This window comes from Podarcis muralis, chromosome 18, assembly GCF_964188315.1.
Source record: "Podarcis muralis chromosome 18, rPodMur119.hap1.1, whole genome shotgun sequence".
NCBI classification, from domain to species: domain Eukaryota; kingdom Metazoa; phylum Chordata; class Lepidosauria; order Squamata; family Lacertidae; genus Podarcis; species Podarcis muralis.
In genome coordinates this window covers 11,616,572-11,636,465 of record NC_135672.1, presented here as the reverse complement: position 1 = coordinate 11,636,465, position 19,894 = coordinate 11,616,572, and the positions used below count along the sequence as shown (strand labels likewise).

Sequence of the window (19,894 nt, the reverse complement as noted above, 5' to 3'; positions counted from 1 at the left end):
CTCCCTCGGCCAGTAAAGCGAGATGAGCGCCGCAACCCCAGAGTCGTCCACGACTGGACCTAATGGTCAGGGGTCCCTTTACCTTTTTACATTATTAGCCCGCCGTTCTGATTGTTCTGTTTTCCTTTTTCTCGTTTACAAACCTCTTCCAGGCTGGTGTCCGAAATCCCGTACCCCGAGATCCCCAGTTCCGCAAGGCGGGCGTCCAGCTCCCGGAACAGCTCCACGAAGGCGCCATCTTTCGCCCCGCTGTATGGGAGGACGTAGAGGACTTCCTGGCAGATGTCCTCCACCAGCCGAGACCCAGGGACCAAATTTTGGATGACGGCCGTCAGCTGGGGCACATCTGCACACAAAAAAGGGAAAACGCACAACGTGGAAAGGTTTCGCAGCAGTCAATTCCCCCCGAGCCCGGCAGATCCCCCGTCCGCGCCTGTCGCCGGCATACGGCGCTTTGTCAGGATTCGAATACGGCGCTTTGTCAGGATTCGCACCTGTGCCCTCGCTGTTCTGCTCGCTGCCCAGACCGGTGTCGCAACTTCTTTCCGAGTCGCTGTCCGCCTGGAGAGGAGGAGTCGAAAGGAACAGCCTTTGGTGAGTTTGACTTTGACGCCCGTAGAACGTTTAAAAGCCCCTTGTGTTAAGAGGGATAAAAAGGTTTTAAATTTGGATTGTTAAGAATATAAGGGGCTTTACGGATGGGCGTGAATGATTAAAGAAAAACGGAGCCAAGAGGGGGAGTGGAAGGAAGCCAATTGAGTTAAGATTTATTATTTGAATTTTTGTTTGCGATGGTTATAATAATATAATAATAATTTATACCCCGTGCATCTGGCTGGGTTTCCCCAGCCACTCTGGGTAGCGTCCAACAGAATATTAAAATATTTAGAATATTTAGAAGACATCCGAAGGCAGCCCTGTTTAGGGAAGCTTTTAATGTTTAACAGACTATTGCATTTTAATATTTTTTTGGGAAGCCGCGCGGAGTGGCTGGGGAAACCCAGCCAGATGGGCAGGGTATAAATATTATTATTATTATTATTATTATTATTATTATTATTATTATTATGGATGGACGGCCACCTTGACAGGATCCTTGCCTTGAGCAGGGGTCAGACGTAAGCACGGTACCTTTCCAACTTTGTGCTTGTATAACTAAATTAATAGTAATAATAATAATAATAATAATAATAATAATAATAATTTGTTGTCATTATAAAATTAATAAATTGTACAGTGGTACCTCGCAAGACGAATGCCTCGCAAGACAAAAAACTCGCTAGACGAAAGGGGTTTTTTTGTTTTTTGAGCTGCTTCGCAAGACGATTTTCCCTATGGGCTTGCTTCGCAACACGGAAACGTCTTGCAAGTTTGCTTCCTTTTTCTTAACACCGTTAATACAGTTGCGACTTGACTTCGAGGAGCAACTCATAGCACGCGGTGTGGTAGCCTTTTTTGAGGTTTTTAAAGACTTTGGTGATTTTTGAAGCTTTCCCAAAACTTTCCCGACACCGTGCTTCGCAAGACGAAAAAAACCGCAAGGCGACAAAACTCGCGGAACGAATTAATTTCGTCTTGCGAGGCACCACTGTATTTCAAAGAAAGAAAAAGAAAGAAAGCCCAATTAAGGAGCGTGGCGTGTGCCCCCACACCAGTGACCCCCCCTCCCCGATCACCCCACATATCCCCAATAAACTGAAAGCTCTCCTTTCAGAGAAAACCACGCCCTTTTTTGCACAAGTTTACCTTTTTGCCAGCGGGGGCCGCCACCCCGTTGGCGCCCGCCGAGTGTCGCCCCCTGCCCGCCTCCCTCTTCACCAGCGTCAGGTAGTAACCCGTGCCCAACTTGGTCTTGAGGAAGAGCGAGGACCCGCAGCAGCAGAGGCGTCCCTGGGAGATGATGGCCACCCGGTCGCCCAGGAGGTCGGCTTCGTCCATGTAATGAGTCGACAGGATGACCGTCCGGCCTGGAGTCGGCGGGGAAAGAGGAGGGAGGCGGGTCGGATTCGCAGAAGCGCACCTTTCCCAGTTTAACTCGGAGGCACCTAACCTACGGAACTCCCTGCCACTGGACCCCAGGCAGGCTCCCATCTCCTTGCTCCTTTCTGCACTGGCTAAAAAGCAGTTCTGTTTCGATGAGCCTGCTGCCCACTAAAACACCTGGGCTAGGAAATATTAATAATAATAATAATAATAATAATAATAATAATAATAATAATAATAATAATTTGTATTTATACCCCGCCCTCCCCAGCCAAGGCCAGGCTCAGGGCGGCTAACAACCAATAATAAAAAGGAGTTGAATGAATACAACGTAAAAACAAGATTAAAATACAACGTTAAAACCATTGAAATGCAGCTTAGCATTTTATACCAGCGGACCTGCAACAGAGTGCCTCTGTTTCTGTGGATCAGGGCCTATTCTCTATTTTAAATAATATCTTTTATTAATTTTCAATTGCAGTCCAATAATACCCCCATTATAACAACGCCAAATTGTAATACAATCACCAATTATTCAAACACCAAATTATATCATTTAGGTGGCCTCCGCTGCAGATTATATTCTCTACTGCCCATTGTATATGATTCACCCAGAGCCAAATTCATCTCCTCTTTTCAGACGGCCTTAGAAAAGTCAACTAGATTTTTTTTTTTTAAGCATAAATGGCTGCTGGCAGATGTTGACAAATGCATCAGTTAAATAAATGCACTAGCGGCAAGAAGACTAACGTTTTGGATAATGCAAGTGCATTTTATTCTATATGTTAACATACAGAATAAGAGAACAAGAAGAAAAAAACGTTTACAAAAGATTGGAAAATGTTTATCGAATGTATGGGAAATAACCGTGTACAGCTGAAAACGCTGGCGGCATTAAGAAAAATTCAACACGGTAAAGCAGTTTTGATAGATGCAATAATGGAATCCCGAATGGCATAGCTTTTGCAAAATTTACGCAGGGATTTATGATATTGTAAGAAGAAGAGAAGAAGGGAAGTCGTTGATATCTGAAGGGTGTAAAAATGAGTGCTTTCAACTGTAAAACAGAAAATTTAGTAATTAAAATTGAGAGAAATAATGTGGATTAAAAAATAAATCAATCTGGACGACGTAGATTTGTCTTTGTTGCATGTGACGTCTTTCGTTCTGTAGTTGTGTGATTTGTCGCTTTAGTTGGAAGCCGCCCAGAGTGGCTGGGGAAACCCAGCCAGATGGGCGGGGTACAAATAATAAATTTATTATTATTATTATTATTATTATTATTATTATTATTATCTAAGAGTGGTGTTGAAATGCACAAAGAAAACCGCCCCCCCCCCCCCGGTCCTTCAAATAAAACCCGCACAACTCAGACCTGTACGGTATTTGAGCAGGAGGTCCCATATGCCACGGCGAGAGTAGGGGTCGACACCGGCCGTCGGCTCGTCCAAAATCACCACCTTGGAGCCCCCCACGAAAGCGATGGCCACAGACAGTTTGCGTTGCATGCCTCCTGGAAAGATAAAACGTTGGAGGGGATGGAATAGGACGTCCCAATTTTCAGAGGAGAAACGTTGGAGGGGATGGAATAGGATGTCCCTATTTTCAGAGGAGAAACGTTGGAGGGGATGGAATAGGACATCCCTATTTTCAGAGGAGAAACGTTGGAGGGGATGGAATAGGACGTCCCTATTTTCAGGAGAGAAACGTTAGACGGGATGGAATAGGACGTCCCTATTTTCAGGAGAGAAACGTTGGACGGGATGGAATAGGACGTCCCTCCTTTCAGGGGAGAATCGTTGGAGGGGATGGAATAGGACGTCCCTATTTTCAGGGGAGAAACGTTGGAGGGGATGGAATAGGACGTCCCTCCTTTCAGGGGAGAATCGTTGGAGGGGATGGAATAGGACGTCCCTATTTTCAGGGGAGAAACGTTTGGAGGGGATGGAATAGGACGTCCCTGTTTTCAAGGGAGAAACGTTGGAGGGGATGGAATAGGACGTCCCTCCTTTCAGGGGAGAATCGTTGGAGGGGATGGAATAGGACGTCCCTATTTTCAGGGGAGAAACGTTGGAGGGGATGGAATAGGAAGTCCCTGTTTTCAAGGGAGAAACGTTGGAGGGGATGGAATAGGACGTCCCTCCTTTCAGGGGAGAATCGTTGGAGGGGATGGAATAGGACGTCCCTATTTTCAGGGGAGAAACGTTGGAGGGGATGGAATAGGACGTCCCTGTTTTCAAGGGAGAAACGTTGGAGGGGATGGAATAGGACGTCCCTCCTTTCAGGGGAGAATCGTTGGAGGGGATGGAATAGGACGTCCCTATTTTCAGGGGAGAAACGTTGGAGGGGATGGAATAGTCCCTATTTTCTCCCCCATATCCTATGACCCCATAACTCACCTGACAGGTTCTTGGTCTGATCTCGCCTCTTGTGGGGCAGACCCACATCCTGGATGATCTGTTCCATCTCCTCCCGGACTTGCTCTCCGGAGAGGCCCTTGAGGCGGCCGTAGAACCAGATATGCTCTTCCACGGTCAGGCTGGAGGGGGACGGGGAGTTTTTTGGGAAGGTTGCGGTAAAGAGAGAGAGAAGACGTCAAAACCACAAGGATGCTAAGTACTTTGAGGCAAAAACGCCATTAGATCAAACCTCTGCGCTGGAAAAGAGATCTGCACAGAAGACCTTACGAGAGAAGTGCTTCAGCTTTTCTGTATCCTGTCTATTTGCCAGGATAAATGGCAATGTGTTGGATTATGGCAATGCATTCTACGTAGGGATGCCTCTGAATAATAAATTATTATTTGTCAAAGAGAAAAATAACTACCAAACTTTTAAAGGTAAAGGTAAAGGGACCCCTGAGCATTAGGGTCCAGTCGTGGCCGACTCTGGGGTTGCGGTGCTCATCTCGTTTTACTGGCCGAGGGAGCCAGCATACAGCTTCCGGGTCATGTGGCCAGCAGGACTAAGCCGCTTCTGGCGAACCAGAGCAGCGCACGGAAATGCCGTTTACCTTCCCACCGGAGCGGTATCTACTTATCTACTTTGCACTTTGACGTGCTTTCAAACTGCTAGGTTGGCAGGAGCAGGGACCGAGCAACGGGAGCTCACCCCATCGCGGGGATTCGAACCACCAACCTTCTGATCGGCAAGTCCTAGGCTCTGTGGTTTAACCCACAGCGCCACCCGCATCGCCAATTTTAGGCACCAGGTGAAAACGTTTTTTCTCTAACCAGGCAGATTAACACCCTATCCTTAAAACTGGGGGCCGCTGGGTGGGTTTGTTTTTGTGTGATTTTACGCCCGAAGAGACAAACAGACGAGAAAATAAGCAAGTTACATGTCGAAGAGGACGTTGTGTTGAGGACAGACCCCCATCGTTCTCCGGATGATGTCCATGTCGGAGCAGATGTCCCTCCCCATCACATACGCCGTCCCGGAACTGGGGGGCAGCAAGCCAGTCAGGATGGACCTGGGGTGTCGCAAAGAGGCAAGGAGAAAGGATCGATTCGGTACCCAAGCTTAGCTCCCAGCTGCCGTGCAACAAGTCGTCCTTAAGAGGTCAGCAAACTTTTTCAGCAGGGGGCCGGTCCCCTGTCCCTCAGACCTTGTGGGGGGCCGGACTATATTTTGGGAAAAAAAATACATACGAACGAATTCCTATGCCCCACAAATAACCCAGAGATGCATTTTAAATAAAAGGACACATTCTACTCATGTAAAAACACGCTGATTCCCGGACTGTCCGCGGGCCGGATTGAGAAGGCGATTGGGCCGGATCCGGCCCCCGGGCCTTAGTTTGCCTACCCACGGGTCAAGGAAATGGGTGCATTTGAAAACGAATTGTTAGAGGTGCACCTGCTAAAGTCGTCATTGTTTAGAAAAGGCCATCCTGTTACTTAGATGGTTCAGTACATTGCTGAATTTATTGCATATTTATTTCATAATATTTATATGCCGCTCGATTGTAAGGGGGCGGGCAGGGAAGTCTCAAAGCAGTTTATATCTACTAAATGTTTCATTTTTAATTGAAAACATTTCCTTTATATTATGGTTCAGTACATTGCTGAATTTATTGCATATTTATTTCATAATATTTATATGCCGCTCGATTGTAAGGGGGCGGGCAGGGAAGTCTCAAAGCAGTTTATATCTACTAAATGTTTCGTTTTTAATTGAAAACATTTCCTTTATATTATTGCAAAATAAGGTTGATTACAGGGAACGGAATGTGAATTAGAAATAACCGGGAAAACTATGCAGCGACAAGGGGAACAGAAACGGAAGCCGATTTTTGGAAAGATTGCGTTAGATTTCATTTTAATTTACGGCTGATTCGTTACGATTCTGAATATCAATTAAAAAACGATTTGGCTAAAGAAATAAAACGTTTCTCTTGAAAACATTAAGATAAATTCAACAGTGTAAGTAAGTTTTGATGGATGCAATAAGGGAATGTCGAATGGTTTCGTTTTTGTAAAATATGTAGGGATTTATGACACACAAAATGAAGGGTGGAAAGAGAAGGGAAGTCACCTGATACTTTAAGGATGTTTAAATGACTATTCCAAATTGCAAAACAGAAAATATATAAAAATTATGTAAGAAAATAAAGAAATGAAATAATTGCAGAACAAGTTAATGCTTTCTCTTTTGTTAACTGCTTCGGGTATGTTTGTTTGTTAAAAAAGCAGTGTATAATCGTTATGAGATACCGTATTTTTTGCTTTATAAGACTCACTTTCCCCCTCCTAAAAAGTAAGGGAAATGTGTGTGCGTCTTATGGAGCGAATGCAGGCTGCGCAGCTATCCCAGAAGCCAGAACAGCAAGAGGGATTGCTGCTTTCACTGCGCAGCGATCCCTCTTGCTGTTCTGGCTTCTGAGATCCAGAATATTTTTTTTCTTGTTTTCCTCCTCCAAAAACTAGGTGCGTCTTGTGGTCTGGTGCGTCTTATAGAGCGAAAAATACGGTAAATAAAAATAATGAGAAGAGAACAAACGTGTTCACGCAGAGACCGTTTTTAGCAGGAATGTGCTTCCTCGACTGATGTCGTTCGGCAACATCTGGAGGACTAAAATTTCCCCAAACTTGGAAAATACACAAAAACTAACCTCCGGGTCAACACATTCCCGGCTCAACTTACATTGTGGTCGTCTTCCCGGCCCCATTGTGCCCCAGAAAGGATGTGATCTGGCCCTGGTAGAAGTCGAGGCTCAGTCCGTTGACGGCAATCTTCCCGCCGCTGCGATAGATCTTCACCAGGTTACGGATCGAGACCCCTACCCTTAGGTGGGCAGGGGGGTCCTCCATGATCACTGCGGGGAAACGAGACGCCGGGTCAGAAAGCTGTGCGCAAAAGTGCATTTCTTCTGTTCCGTTCCATTCACGAGACGCATCCTCAAAACACAGGTAAAGGTAAAGGACCCCTGGACGGTTAAGTCCAGTCGTGGCCGACTCTGGGGTTGCGGCGCTCATCTCGCTTTATTGGCCGAGGGAGCCGGCGTACAGCTTCCGGGTCATGTGGCCAGCAGGACTAAGCCGCTTCTGGCGAACCAGAGCAGCACACGGAAACGCCGTTTACCTTCCCGCCGGAGCGGTACCTATTTATCTACTTGCACTTTGAGGTGCTTTCGAACTGCTAGGTTGGCAGGAGCAGGGACCGAGCAACGGGAGCTCACGCCGTCATTGCGGGGATTCGAACCGCCAACCTTCTGATTGGCAAGTCCTAGGCTCTGTGGTTTAACCCACAGCACTTTATAAATCCCAATAAAAAAAGTTTGGGGTGGCATGTTAAGAGTATAGATACTAGTCTCAAAGGACACAGCGTTTTTGTGATTCAAGGGACCAGACAGCCTTTGCTTCTCTGTCGTCCGAGACCACAAAGACAAGAGGCTAAAAGGGCTTTCAAGTTTTGTTCCATTGTTTTCTGAGCTCCAACAAAGCATCGAGAGATACGGTTGCCGCACAGGCTGGTGGAGGCTGCCCTCCAAAGGAGAAAATAGGCAAAGGGGCCACTCCAAAAAGGCCCTGCAGGCTTTACCTTCGGCCGAGTTGAGAGAATTTGTAGGGATGGGGCGAGGGGAGCGATCAGCCAAGGCCTCTCCGAACCAGTAACTCTTTTGGAATGGAAAATTCCACGGCTTGGGGATCCCATATTGGCCTGGAACACAAGCAGGAACAGTAAACTGGGGTGGCGACAAAAATCAAGGTTGCCATATTTTGAAGAGCGAAAAACAAGGACACGACTTCTGCTTTTAGCTACAGATCGCCTCTCATTCTAAATACCCTTCCTATATGTAGGCTTTATAAGCCGTGAGCCATTGCTAGTAGCAATGTTCTTTTTTTCTTTTTTTTTTTAAGGAATGGGTTTCTGTGCAGTCAGTTTGAAACTGATCCGAAATCCGCATTTTTCGTTCTCCAAGGAGCATTTCTAAAATGCATTAACTTGAGCTGTTGAGTAAATGCATAACAGGAACCCAGCTGTATAAACAAAGCGCTCTCCTTTATCAGTCCGTGACGGCAATGAGTGGCCTTGACTGTTCCAGTGGAGCAGGGATGGCAAGTCTGGATCTTATCTTACATCCTGACCACACTCTGACGCACAGACCTAGTCCGGGAACAGCGCCAGGAGAGTTGGTGACCTTCTTACCCCAAGATAAGAGTGCCGGAACAGGAATACCCTTACATGGTCAAGAATACAAGAAAAGGAAACCCTTTCATGGTTAAAAGTACCGGAGCAGGAACATCTGTGATGTCAACCTGCGTGTATAAGCTGACGTAGCTGGATTCCTGGGGAAGGGGGGGGGGGGAGAGGGTGCCTGGAGGATATATATACTGCATGAATTTTCTCATTTCTTTGGACTTGCTGTGGACTGACCACGCAAGGGCCTTCTGCTATCCGGAGAGCAGAATAAACTCTTTCTCTGAATCAACCTCGGTGTCATTTGACTCCTTTCTCCCTGTTCTGGGAGCAACGCTCACCCTACCATCGGTAAAGTCTAATAAGGCTACACTTTATACTTTTCAAATTTGTACGGAAATTTTAATCCTGAAAAGGAGGGCATCTCCTGGGGAAAGAGGACATATGGCAACCCTACGTAGAATCATAGAATCCTAGAGTTGGAATAGACCACAAGGGCCATCGAGTCCAACCCCCTGCCAAGCAGGAAACACCGTCAGAGCACTCCTGACATATGGTTGTCAAGCCTCTGCTTAAAGACCTCCAAAGAAGGAGACTCCACCACACTCCTTGGCATCAAATTCCACTGTCCAACAGCTCTTACTGTCAGGAAGTTCTTCCTAATGTTTAGGTGGAATCTTCTTTCTTGTAGTTTGGATCCATTGCTCCGTGTCCGCTTCTCTGGAGCAGCAGAAAACAACCTTTCTCCCTCCTCTATGTGACATCCTTTTATATATTTGAACATGGCTATCATATCACCCCTTAACCTCCTCTTCTCCAGGCTAAACATGCCCAGCTCCCTTAGCCGTTCCTCATAAGGCATCGTTTCCAGGCCTTTGACCATTTTGGTTGCCCTCCTCTGGACACGTTCCAGTTTGTCAGTGTCCTTCTTGAACTGTGGTGCCCAGAACTGGACACAGTACTCCAGGTGAGGTCTGACCAGAGCAGAATACAGGGGCACTATTACTTCCCTTGATCTACGTGATCTGCCTGCAAAACTACACCACGGAGGTCGCAGATATAGCCCTGACTGGGTTGAAATTCTCGCTGCCTTGCGAGAACGGAGGTGCGTCGCTTACCTGGGAATACGCCTTCGATGTACCACGTGGCCAGTCCGTAGAGGACGGCGTCCAGGAGCAGCAACCCGCCCGACGTGGCAAAGGTGTACCGGTCGCCTTCCACGGGGCTCGCGTTCAAGTTATACCACTGGATGCCCAAGCCCTGTTCCTCGTAGAGGGAGAAATATTCGCAGCCGAAACCAAAGGCGACGGGGGACAAGAGGCTCTGTAGTGAGGGAGAGATGGGGCGGGGAGAGGATGCTTAAAGAGCTGGACTGGTACCCAGTGCGAATCACGCTGATCTACTGGAATGAATAATAATAACAATAATAATAATACAGTGGTACCACGGGTTACATACGCTTCAGTTTACAGACTCCGCTAACCCAGAAATAGTGCTTCAGGTTAAGAACTTTGCTTCAGGATGAGAACAGAAATTGCACAGCAGCAGCAGGAGGCCCCATTAGCTAAAGTGGTGCTTCAGGTTAAGAACAGTTTCAGGTTAAGTACGGACCTCCGCAACGAATTAAGTACTTAACCCGAGGTACCACTGTAGTAATTCATTTTTTATACCCTGCCCATCTGGCTGGGTTTCCCCAGCCACCCTGGGCAGCTTCCAGCAAAATATTAAAATACAGTAATTTGACTAACACATGTCTGTTAATTTCCAGGGACAGGGTCTAACCCTGGGTTTTAGGATGTCAGAGAAGCAAGGCTTGAACATATGGTTGTATCCAATGTTGTTTAGGATAATGAAATTTAAAAAAATAGAGAGACGCCACATCCTTTAAACAACAAGAGGGCATCTTAAAAAGCAGAGACATCACCTTGCCAACAAAGGTCCATATAGTTCAAGCTCTGTTTTTCCCAGTAGGGATGTACGGAAGTGAGAGCTGGACCGTCAAGAAGGCTGATGGCCGAAGAATGGATGCTTTTGAATTCTGGTGCTGGAGGAGACTCTTGAGAGTCCCATGGACTGCAAGAAGATCAAACCTCTCCATTCGGAAGGAAATCAGCCCTGAGTGCTCACTGGAAGGACAGATCGTGAAGCTGAGGCTCCAAGACTTTGGCCACCTCATGAGAAGAGAAGACTCCCTGGAAAAGACCCTGATGTTGGGAAAGATGGAGGGCGCAAGGAGAAGGGGACGACGGAGGACGAGATCTCGAAGCTACAAACATGAGTCTGACCAAACTGGGGGAGGCAGTGGAAGACAGGCGTACCTGGCGTGCTCTGGTCCAGGGGGTCACCAAGAGGCGGACACGACTAACGACTAAACAACATCAGGGGTGGTTTTGAAGTGAAGGAAAGTGAGGAGGTTTTTTGGAGGGGTGGAGCGGAAACAGCTCTTAGGTGAGCAGACGGGGAAGAGATCCTCTCACCACAAAGATCCGCAACGGGAAGGTGATCCGCTCTCGCCAAGCCACGCAGAGGACGTAGGGCAGGTAAAACGAAAAGTAGATGATCCCTCCGCAAGCCGAGGCCAGGTTGGCTCTGGAGAACAAGGTGCTGATGAGGAAACACTGGGAAATGGTCGCCACGGCGAAAGTGGCGAGGAAGAGGAAGACCACGGCGGGGTCGCTGTAGGGAAGGATGTCCCCCACCTGGAACAGAGGGAGAAAGAGAAAGCAGAAAGGGAAACCTGTCAAAAATGGCTAACGTTTGCTCGAATGCTGATGATTTAGCGGGGATTCCTAAATGGCAGCGGGGTTGGGCTGGATGACCCCTGGGGGACCCTCTCAACTCTAGGAAATAAAACAATCCCTTTAACAACGAGGAGGACTGCAGCGATTCAGCTGGCTCGATGGGAAACCTCAGCCGCCAACCCGGCGCCCAGAAATCGCCCCACAGTCGTGTCAGTAGCAAAAGCTCCTCACTTTACGATACAGGAAATCACTTTTCGTTGTTGTTGTGCTGTTGTTGTGTTTTTTTTCCCCATTAGAGCACAATTTTTATTAATTTAAAAAGACTACCAGCTTTTAGTACAGTTCCATGCAGCAGCTTCAATAAAGGGACCCCTGACCATTCGGTCCAGTGGTGGCTGACTCTGGGGTTGCGGCGCACATCTCGCTTTATTGGCCGAGGGAGCCGGCGTACAGCTTCCGGGTCATGTGGCCAGCAGGACTAAGCCGCTTCTGGCGAACAAGAGCAGCGCACGGAAACGCCGTTTACCTTCCCGCCGGAGCGGTACCTATTTATCTACTTGTACTTTGTGCTTTCGAACTGCTAGGTTGGCAGGAACAGGGACCGAGCAACGGAGCTCACCCCGTCGAGGGATTCGAACCGCCGACCTTCTGATCGGCAAGTCCTAGGCTCTGTGGTTTAACCCACAGCGCCACCCGCGTCCCTAGCAGCTTCAATACAGGTGTTATAAAGAACTATGATTCCTATAAGACAGACTCCAAATGTACGTTACTTCATTAAGCTTAAGTCTGCCTTCTGGGATCTGATTGTGAACAGAATGTGAGCAAACTCTTTTTATACTTTTGTAAAAGACTGTGTCGTCTCCTGTTTTATGAGGGAATAAGGGGAAATTACCAGAATAGTTATTATAGAGGCTTTAGCGAGCCTGAGCAAACGCTGCCGTTGCAAACTTAAAATAAAGGGGAGTGCATTACTCTGCTGAAATTGGGGGACTTGTTAGCACAAGTTGGATAAGGATATAATCAGACAATATATCCTGTCCTGCATCCCTGGACATTCCCACAGGAAGGAGCTTACTTTGAGGATGAGGACCAGCAAGGCGGCGCTGGCCAGAAAAGGGATGAAACTACTCAGGAACCAGCTGAACCACAGGGTACCGCTGCTGAGCCCCATTATCTTCATCGTCTCCTTCAAACGGGCTTCTTTCTCGTGGACCACCCCTTTTATGATCATCGCGACTGAGTAGATCCACGCCAACGTCATGAACAGCGGCAGGGAGCGGTTGAGGACGCGCAGGAATCTGGAAAAAAGATGGGGAATCCGCGTCAATTGGTGGAGCGACAGAAACGGACCAGTACCTACCTGTAATATTTTCCCCGCGATCCCCTTTAAACTCAAAGAAAAAAGATTTAAAGGCTATTTATTTAAATGTGTTAAATTAACTTAACTGGAAAGCTTAGGATTTAAATACGTAATGCGATGAACTAACACGTTCGAAGTTGAATTGTAAAGAAAGAAAGATGTTAAGTGATTAAGTTAAATTTTTTAGGAATTTAGGTTTTGGAAAACCGTTAAAATGATATACAGTGGTACCTCGGATGACATACGCTTCAGGTTACATATGCTTCAGGTTACAGACTCCGCTAACCCAGAAATAGTACCTCGGGTTAAGAACTTTGCTTCAGGATGAGAACAGAAATTGTGCAGCAGCAGGTGGCCCCATTAGCTAAAGTGGTGCTTCAGGTTAAGAACAGTTTCAGGTTAAGAACAGACCTCCGGAACGAATTAAGTACTTAACCCGAGGTACCACTCTACACTGAAATTCAACCCGGGGATATGAGGAAGTCACTTAAGAATGTTATGAAGTTTGGTTTAATTACGGTTGAGATATATGTTCGTTTGTTTGTCTGTTTAAATTTTTTTTACGGAAAATTAATTTTAAAAAATGGGGGGGGGGACCTCAAAGAAATAAGGATCGCAATAGGTTCTCTCCTCTTATAGGGTGAGAAATGTTATCTTCTCTCTCAGGACTCCCTGGTCCTGAATGGGGTGACTGTGCCCCCGAAGGACCAGGTGTGCAGCCTGGGAATCATTTTGGACTCAGCGCTGTCCATGGAGGCGCAGGTCAATTCTGTGTCCAGGGCAGCTCCATCTGGTACACAGGATGAGACCCTCCCTGCCTGCGGACTGTCTGGCCAGAGTGGTGCATGCTCTGGTTATCTCCTGCTTGGACTACTGCATTGCGCTCTTTGTGGGGCTGCCTTGGAAGGTGACCCAGAAACTGCAACTAATCCAGAGTGCGGCAGCCAGACTGGGGACTGGGAGCAGCTGCCAAGACCACATAACACCGGTCCTGAAAGACCTACATTGGCTCCCAGGATGTTTCCAAGCACAATTCAAAATGTTGGTGCTGACCTTGAAAGCCTAAACAGCCCAGTAGACCTGAAGGAGCGTCTCCACCCCCATTGTCCAGGCTGTTTTTCATGTGGAAACTGTTGGAATCATCCCTCAAGTCCAGCCGAGGGCAAGGCATTCAATCTTACGAAAGTAAAAACGCATCTGTATTTTGGCATTGCTGCTTTATGTAGATAGGGTGCCGGAGAGTCAAAATGGGAAGGTGGAAAAGAGTCATGCCACGGGCAAAATTTCCTTATTGTGGCCAAGCTGTTCCTACGCTCGATATCATTTAAAAGGTAAAGGTAAAGGTACCCCTGCCCATACGGGCCAGTCGTGTCCGACTCTAGGGTTGTGCGCCCATCTCACTCAAGAGGCCGGGGGCCAGCGCTGTCCGCAGACACTTCCGGGTCACGTGGCCAGCGTGACAAGCTGCATCTGGCGAGCCAGCGCAGCACACGGAAACGCCGTTTACCTTCCCGCCAGTAAGCGGTCCCTATTTATCTACTTGCACCCGGGGGTGCTTTCGAACTGCTAAGTTGGCAGGCGCTGGGACCGAGCAGCAGGAGCGCACCCCGCCGCGGGGATTCGAACCGCCGACCTGACGATCGGCAAGTCCTAGGCGCTGAGGTTTTACCCACAGCGCCACCCGCGTCCCACCAATATCATTTAGTAATATAATCCCATTGCTATCATTTAGGCGCTGACAAATTAGACTGTTTGCTTTACTAAAACCCAAAGTGAGTAGCTGTTATGGTGATAAACCACAAGAGGAAGGTTTATGATGGACAATTTTAGTCCAGGCACCTTTGGGATCTTGCAGCACTAGGGCTATTAGTGAGTTATGATTTGAGTTATGGGGAAGCCAATAGTTAACTGTCCTGCACCAGATCCGTCATTCTACCAAGGGAAGATTAGCCTCTATGCACAATGATGCGTTTGGGACACAGGGCAGGGCAGAGGAAATTTGCCTGAAGAACTTTGACTGGACAGCTTCTGTAGCTCCATAGAATAACTGTTCTAGGGGTCTACCTTGGAACACTTTCCAGGACTGAGGGTATACGTTTACCATCTTTTGTGTGGAAAGAGCGTGTTTTGCAATTTTGGTGCTTTAGGACGCTTCTTCTTTTGCACATTTCTGACTTACATGTCGTCGACGTAGCAGGGATAAGGCATCTGTTGAATGTAGATCCCCACGCGGCCCTGCGGAGACGGCTCCTCGCCTTGGACCCGAACCACGGCTTGCTCCACGAGGTCTTGCACGTAGGCAAAGCCGCCCCAGACATACAGCAGGTCATCAAAGGGGTCGGCCGCTGGCCCCGGGTCCCAAAACCTGGGCAACATTCGCAGGAGGAGGAGGGACAGGGGTTGAGAGTCCCTTTGGGCAAATCTTTGAGTGCACAATCTGTTTTTGTTTGTTTTGCGGTCAGGAGAACTTTTTATTATATTTCTTAGCTGCTCTTCAAAAGATTCTCTTCCCCCCAAAAAACACACAATCGTTTCTATTAAATCTCCAAAAATACTCCAGAATGTTATATAATTAAACAAACCCCAAACCCTAAACTTTCTTATTGACTAGGGCTTAGAATTGGCAGAATTTCCCGAAATTGGTAAAAATGTCTGGGAAAACATTTGGCAACCCATGTTGGAAGCGTTGATTTTTTTGTGTGAATTTCCTTAATAGCTCAACAACTTCTGGGTTGGGTGGGGGGGTGGATTTTACAAAAAAAGGAAAAAAAGAGCTCAACTTTGGTCAAAAAAAAGGAAAGCTCAACAGCTTTGCCAAGAAAAGCTCAAGAACTTTTGTGTCCGGATTTTCACCTTATGAGATATGGCAACCCTATTCTTGACTTACCATTTCCCGATGTTTCTTTGCTCCATTTTATTAGCTGTTTCGCCATCTAAACCCCAGAATCGTGGGCTCTTTCATTAACCCACAGCTTATAACGCCACGCGCTTCAAACGCACGCCCGTCTGAGGTTTCTCTCTTTCCTCCTCCCCCCGCAATCCGCTTTCCTTTCGTGCCGTGCCTTTTCAGGCTGCAACCCTACGGGGCGGGATCCTCTGTTCCCTTCTGAACAAGAGGAAGGAAAGTGCATGCGCGATATTTACGCCCAGAAGGGGGGTTGGACTAGATGACCCTTGGGTCCCTTTCTACGAATCTTTCTCAAACCGGGCCGGACGGCGACGACTCACCTGTCTTTGATCTTGTTGGTGCGGGTGACGTCGTCGATGTCCATTCGGATTTTGAAGCGGACGTGCGGAGGGAGGACCTCGCCGAAACCGCTCTGGTTGTCCGGGGGGAGGAACACCACCCCGGCCCAAAACTGGCGGTCCTCCAGCAGCTTCATGGCCCGCAAAACCAGCTGGTCCTCCGAGTCCACCGCCTCGATTTTGTTCAGGGAAATGCACTAGGAAAGAAACAGTCCCATCGTCATGGGGTGGATCAGAGAGGAGGGCAGTTGCACCTTAGGCAGAAGGTTGCAGGTTCAATTCCTGACACCTTCAGGTTTGTATTTACCGCATTTTTTGCTCTATAAGACTCACTTTTCCCCTCCTAAAAAGTAAGGGGAAATGTGTGTGCGTCTTATGGAGCGAATGCAGGCTGTGCAGCTATCCCAGGAGCCAGAACAGCAAGAGGGATTGCTGCTTTCGCTGCGCAGCGATCCCTCTTGCTGTTCTGGCTTCTGAGATTCAGAATATTTTTTTTCTTGTTTTCCTCCGCCAAAAACTAGGTGCGTCTCGTGGTCTGGTGCGTCTTTTAGAGCGAAAAATACGGTAGTTAATCCCGGGCCCGATCCCTCCGGGTAAGAACCCCCTGCCCAAAACCGTGCAGAGTTGCTACCAGTCCGGGCGGGCAGTGCTGAGCTCGGTGCGCAGGCGGCCTCTCCCGCTCCTGCGAGTGGCAACGCACCTCGATAAACTGGGAGAAGGTTCCGATCGCGGCGTCCACTTCGCCATAGGCCTGGCGCCAAGTGTAGGCACTGCCGGCCGTGTCCGGCGACAGGAACTCTCTCAAGGCCGACATGTTCCAAAACATTCCTTCCAGCTGCTGTTCCAGGAACTGGACCACACCAGGGGTCTCCAGCAGGTTCTGCAAGGGATCATAATAAATAATAATAATAATTTATTATTTATACCCTGCCCACCTGGCTGGGTTTCCCCAGCCACTCTGGGCGGCTTCCAACAAAATAATCTATTCAACATTAAAAGCTTCCCTAAACAAAGGCATCCATCGTGAGGGAAAGGGACGTGGGTGGCGCTGTGGTCTAAACCACAGAGCCTCTTGGGCTTGCCGATCGGAAGGTCGGTGGTTTGAAATCCCGCAATGACGGGGTGAGCTCCCGTTGCTCGGTCCCTGCTCCTGCCAACCTAGCAGTTCAAAAGCACGCCGGCGCAAGTAGATAAATAGGTACCGCTGCGGCGGGAAGGTAAATGGCGTTTCTGTGCGTTTTGGTTTGCGTCATGCGCCAGAAGCGGTTTAGTCCTGCTGGCCACATGACCCGGAAAGCTGTCTGCGGACAAATGCTGGCTCCCTCGGCCTGAAAGCGAGATGAGCGCCGCAACCCCATAGTCGCCTTTGACTGGACTTAACCGTCATGGGGTCCTTTACATTTTTACCAATCGTGGGGAGAGATGGCAAACGGGATTTTGCGGGGGCCTGAGAAAACACCTCTCCAGACACAGAATGGATAAATCCCATTTCTCTCCCCGACCCTTATATCCCAGCTGACCATTAGACTTCGGGAAACGTTCGGAAACCAAGGTGCGGCTTCCGATTGGCTGCAGGAGGTTCCTGCACTCAATCGGCAGCCACGTCGGACGTTCGTCTTCCAAAAATCATTCGCAAACCGGAACACTCACTTCCGGGGCTGCAGCGTTTGAGAGCCAAACATTTGAGTCACAAGGCATTTGAGATACAAGGTACGACTGTATGTTCTGTATGATATAATGGCACATACAGTGGTACCTCAGGTTACAGACGCTTCAGGTTACAGACTCCGCTAACCCAGAAATAGTACCTCGGGTTAAGAACTTTGCTTCAGGATGAGAACAGAAATCGTGGCAGTGGGAGGCCCCATTAGCTAAAGTGGTGCTTCAGGTTAAGGACAGTTTCAGGTTAAGAACGGACCTCCGGAACGAATTAAGTTCTTTTTTTTTTTAAATAATATTTATTACTTTTACAACAATTTAAACACTTACAAAAAAAAACAAAGAAAAAACAATACATTACAATACAAAGACACTACATAACACTAAAAACATTAAACTAACAAGACAAAACAAAAACAATTTAAAAACACATCAAAAAAGAAAGAAGAAGAAAAAGAAATTTCAATATCTTATCTTTCATTCACATATTTCCACGACCTCCTCACACCTCCCTTTTTGTATTCCACATCTATTAATTATTTCAGCAATTCCTTTCCATCTTCCCCTGTTTTCTGTCCTGTAATTATCTTAACACATTTTAACCTTCTTAGTTCTTAACCCAAGGTACCACTGTAAATATTTCAATTGATAAATACTTCTTCCCGGCACAGACCCTTCCTCCATCCCCGCTTGAAAGTTCAAGGGACAAACCTGAACAGCTCTCACTTCCGGACTCGAGTTCATGAACGTGTAGAGTTGAGGTCCCAAATCGTCCCACGCACCCCTCACTTCTCGCAAGACGGCCAAGTTCTGGAAAGTCCGGTTCACCTGGAAAGAAGGTTCCCTTGAATTAGAACGGCTAACACCCCCCCCCCAATGTTATTTTCACAACAGCCCTATGAGCCAAGCTGCGCACCTGGTCCTTTGGGGGCACAGTGACCCCATTCAGGACCAGGGAGTCCCCCACACCTGCCCACCCCCTGTCCCCCAAAACAGTCCTTTTGTCTTGTCAGGATTCAACCTCAATCCGTTAGCCCCCATCCATCCTCCAACCGCCTCCAGACACTCACAAAGGACCTTCACCGCCTTCACTGGTTCCGATTTGAAAGAGAGCTAAGAGTTGGATATTATCCTACCTCCGCCATGACCTTCTGCGTGGCTGGCGTTGGAGGGGCGTACAAGATCTTCCCGACGAAAAGGGGCTTGATCCCCCTCCACAAGATGCGAGAGAACGGGTTGCTCTCCAAAGTCCGGATCAAATCTTTGCAGTAGGGGCCTGCGGAAAACGCAATATGTAATCGCTTTTTTTAAAGAACATTGAATTTGCCATAAGCTTCATTCCATTTTCAGGCGAGTAACATTCTTGCTGCTGTAGTAGCATACATATACAGTGGTACCTCGGGTTACATACGCTTCAGGTTACAGACTCCGCTAACCCAGAAATATTACCTCGGCTTAGGAACTTTGCTTCAGGATGAGAACAGAAATCGTGCTCCGGCGGCGCGGCAGCAGCAGGAGGCCCCATTAGCTAAAGTGGTGCTTCAGGTTAAGAACAGTTTCAGGTTAAGAACGGACCTCCGGAACGAATTAAGTACTTAACCCGAGGTACCACTGTATCAATTTCTATACAATTTAGGTAGTTCTGTCCCTATAATTCCCCAAAGAAAAACTTCTGGGTTTTTGTTTACAAAGGTTATTTTGAACATCCTTTCCAATTCATTATCTATCATCTCCCAGTGAGCTTTGACCTTACTACAAGACCACCACATTGGATAAAAGGAACCTTCATTCTCTTTGCATTCCCTTCAGCCGAGACATCTTCATTGCGGGGGTCAGACTAGATGACTTTGGGGGTCCCTTTCAACTCGGCGGGGACGCGGGTGGCGCTGTGGGTAAAACCTCAGCGCCTAGGACTTGCCGATCGCATGGTCGGCGGTTTGAATCCCCGCGGCGGGGTGCGCTCCCGTTGCTCGGTCCCAGCGCCTGCCAACCTAGCAGTTCGAAAGCACCCCCGGGTGCAAGTAGATAAATAGGGACCGCTTACCAGCGGGAAGGTAAACGGCGTTTCCGTGTGCTGCGCTGGCTCGCCAGATGCAGCTTGTCACACTGGCCACGTGACCCGGAAGTGTCTCCGGACAGCGCTGGCTCCCGGCCTCTAGAGTGAGATGAGCGCACAACCCTAGAGTCTGTCAAGACTGGCCCGTACGGGCAGGGGTACCTTTACCTTTACCTTCAACTCGGCAATTCTGCGAAGATCCGCTTCCCC

At 48.0% G+C, this 19,894-nt stretch overlaps 1 protein-coding gene across 2 annotated transcripts in view; it reads right to left on the bottom strand.

The window, feature by feature from the left end:
• Positions 1-19,894, bottom strand: part of LOC114588678 (phospholipid-transporting ATPase ABCA1-like) — a 55,724-nt gene that overhangs the window by 33,420 nt on the left and 2,410 nt on the right. For both annotated transcript variants that reach the window (XM_077921771.1, XM_077921772.1), the window contains exons 4-19: positions 18,765-18,904; positions 18,340-18,456; positions 16,670-16,849; positions 15,952-16,166; positions 14,903-15,088; positions 12,439-12,661; positions 11,100-11,321; positions 9,741-9,945; positions 8,023-8,142; positions 7,126-7,297; positions 5,321-5,452; positions 4,383-4,522; positions 3,359-3,496; positions 1,747-1,967; positions 495-561; positions 144-346 (exon numbers count right to left, since the gene is read on the bottom strand). In XM_077921771.1, coding sequence (XP_077777897.1) covers positions 144-346; positions 495-561; positions 1,747-1,967; positions 3,359-3,496; positions 4,383-4,522; positions 5,321-5,452; positions 7,126-7,297; positions 8,023-8,142; positions 9,741-9,945; positions 11,100-11,321; positions 12,439-12,661; positions 14,903-15,088; positions 15,952-16,166; positions 16,670-16,849; positions 18,340-18,456; positions 18,765-18,904 — 2,681 coding nt within the window. The remainder of the gene's footprint in view (positions 1-143; positions 347-494; positions 562-1,746; positions 1,968-3,358; positions 3,497-4,382; positions 4,523-5,320; positions 5,453-7,125; positions 7,298-8,022; positions 8,143-9,740; positions 9,946-11,099; positions 11,322-12,438; positions 12,662-14,902; positions 15,089-15,951; positions 16,167-16,669; positions 16,850-18,339; positions 18,457-18,764; positions 18,905-19,894) is intronic.